Source organism: Montipora capricornis, chromosome 5, assembly GCF_036669925.1.
Source record: "Montipora capricornis isolate CH-2021 chromosome 5, ASM3666992v2, whole genome shotgun sequence".
Taxonomy (NCBI): Eukaryota; Metazoa; Cnidaria; class Anthozoa; order Scleractinia; family Acroporidae; genus Montipora; species Montipora capricornis.
In genome coordinates this window covers 19524294-19526793 of record NC_090887.1, presented here as the reverse complement: position 1 = coordinate 19526793, position 2500 = coordinate 19524294, and the positions used below count along the sequence as shown (strand labels likewise).

At 38.2% G+C, this 2500-nt stretch overlaps 2 protein-coding genes across 4 annotated transcripts in view; one reads left to right on the top strand and one right to left on the bottom strand.

Moving 5' to 3' along the window:
- Positions 1–674, bottom strand: part of LOC138048860 (uncharacterized) — a 7830-nt gene extending 7156 nt beyond the window's left edge. Inside the window, exons 1-2 of one of the 3 annotated variants that reach the window (XM_068894968.1) lie at positions 594–674; positions 418–466 (exon numbers count right to left, since the gene is read on the bottom strand). The gene's annotated coding sequence lies outside the window, so the exon portion shown is untranslated. Of the gene's footprint in view, positions 1–417; positions 572–593 lie in introns of those variants that run through there. The other 2 variants (XM_068894967.1, XM_068894969.1) reach the window with 2 other exon arrangements.
- The window catches only part of LOC138048480 (uncharacterized), a 12724-nt gene continuing 10636 nt past the window's right edge, over positions 413–2500 (top strand). The window contains exons 1-2 of the mRNA XM_068894665.1: positions 413–530; positions 986–1024. Coding sequence (XP_068750766.1) covers positions 1002–1024 — 23 coding nt within the window. The 5' untranslated portion in view covers positions 413–530; positions 986–1001. The remainder of the gene's footprint in view (positions 531–985; positions 1025–2500) is intronic.

Here is a 2500-nt window from a genome sequence, read left to right as displayed (position 1 = left end):
TACTTAATTTATTCTTGACTTCTGAGAATGTTAACGGAACGACCGAAGCCTGCAACTTGTTTAATTTATCATAACCTACTTTCTCTAGTTCTTTGTGTATTCTGTTTTTTGGTCCCAATATCGATTAAAGATCTGGCAGATGGCAATCATGCAGTCTTGATTTATCAACGAGCCAGGAATAAAATTGCCATAACCTGTGACACCGAAACTTTGCTATCGTTTACAGTTAGGTCTGTTTTTAACATTTGCAAGTGTTTAAAGCTTTGACAAAAAGTATTTTAATTTTTTACAAACAACACTGCGGGTACTTTTGTTGGAGCAAAGTAATCAATCCTATCACTGAACAGGCTTTTAATTTGCTCATGAAGAGGTTCTTGCTGGTGGAGTTCTACTAATTTCATGTAAAGGAGTACTTACCTTTAACAGCGTTTGGAACTTTGGCGGAAATCTTGAAGTCCTGATCAATCTGCAAGATCAAGGAAGTAAACAGCTGTGAAGAGCGAAGCGCGAACTTAACAAGATCTCATCAGGTAAAATGTGCTGGCATCATATAAGCATGTTTGCTATTTCTTTAGTGAAAGGAAATACTTTACCTCTGGCACGTACGCAGACAGATAATGGTGTTCTGCAATTATCAGCAAAGCTGAACTTGACATTCAACAGCTTCCTTTTATTCTCCGAAAAAGGAAGTAATATGATAATTTCCTTAGTTCTTGATCGATGCACTTCACTGAAGTCTGCCGGGTAAATGTAAAGGTTAGCATTTTAGTGAAGGATTCCGTTGTTTCAGCTATTGTACCCTTCACCCCCTACCCCCACCCCCTACGCCTTACCCCCTACGCCTCAGCCGTACCCCCCAACCCGGAAATAGTCATGCCGTTTACTACTCACGTGACTGGCATGCGCTGTTGCTTATTTCACAGAATGTGCAGTACAGTTGAATGCGCTATTTTCTGTTAACTTCTGCTGTTTTTCTGCATTACAGATTCAAATACTTCGGTATGCGACGGTATAATTTTAAAAGGTATTTCCTTTTATGTACAATAATCGTGAGCATCTTGTACCATTGATTTTTGCTTGAAGTGTACAAAATGTAGAAGTGTTTCCCTTAAAAACACTCTAACTTTCTGGGCTAAATCGGCATTATTTTTTGGTGAAATCGTCCGTTGTCTCTGACCTTGCAAGGAAGCAAAATGCTGGCCAAAGTTTTGTTCATTTCCAACCAAGAGCTTTGTCTTTGTGTCTTCAAAATTAATTAAGTTTAGTTTGTGATGTCAAGTAAGGAATGGAGTTCATGTATGCCTCCACTTCAAAGCGAATCCAAGTGTGAAGTTTTTCTTATGAAAATTAGTTTTCATTCATTGTAAAGTAGAATCAGAAACCCATAAGGGTTGAAACGTGTAACGGCCCCTTGTGTGCTGGGAAACAAGCTTCTGAATATTCAATTTGCTAAGTACCATATTCGGAACAACAAGAGAGAAACATTCAACCAATCAGAACACCGTGACGCAATACCACCAATGTTCTCGCGCGACATTAACTGGAGCGAGGGGTTTCCAAATATGGTACTTAGCACTGAATATTCGGAAGCTGTGAACGCGCGTTACACGTTTCAACCCTTATGGGTTTCTGGTAGAACTAATTACCATCACAAAAACTTCACGCGTAGACTCGCTTTGAAGAGGAGGCAGACAGTTTGCCAATAGATTTGCAGTAATATTTTCTTTAAGTGGAAAACATGTCGGGGGTACTGTGCACTTTAAAAAATCCTCTTTTCTTACAACGAATGTCTGTGAACTGGAAGATCTTTTAGTGTTAAAGAAATTAAAATTCTCATTAAAATTTATCATTTATGATACTTTCTGAAAAAATTATCCTAAATTACAAGCACAGGGCAGGCAAATAGCTTTTCCCTCATATGTAGTAATTTCTTTTACACAACTTGACTTAAAAGAAGCTATGTTCTCTTCCAACAAATTATGTGCTACCAAGGATTAGAATTAATTTCATTAAATTTATTGTTAAAACTTATCGATGGAAATTTCCAGTGATAGAAATTGGTATGATCTTGGTTGACCTTGACAAGATTTTTCTGCCAAAAAAAATACGGCGCAAAAATTTACGCGCACGCCAAATGAAGTTCTGGCAACTTCTGAAGGCTTTCACGAATAATGTATTAGATGCTACGAACCAACCACTCACAATTACGTCAAGATTTGCATAGCCTTTGCATTTGCTACGCTTAGTGATTGGTTTAAATCTCGCGCCAGTTTATCAACCAATGAAAACGAAAGACCAAAACCAATCGCGTTTTTTTTCCCGCGCTTTCAACAGGTTACTTGGAATGGTTATGAATTTTGATTGGTTCATTGCGCTGTTTGGACCTGCTGTGGTTGTTGGAAGTAGTTACTTTTTGATATTTGTTTTACGACACTCAATTGAAAACGAACCACGAAAAGCGATGACGGCGCTATTTGCAGAAAACGTGGTTCTATCCAAC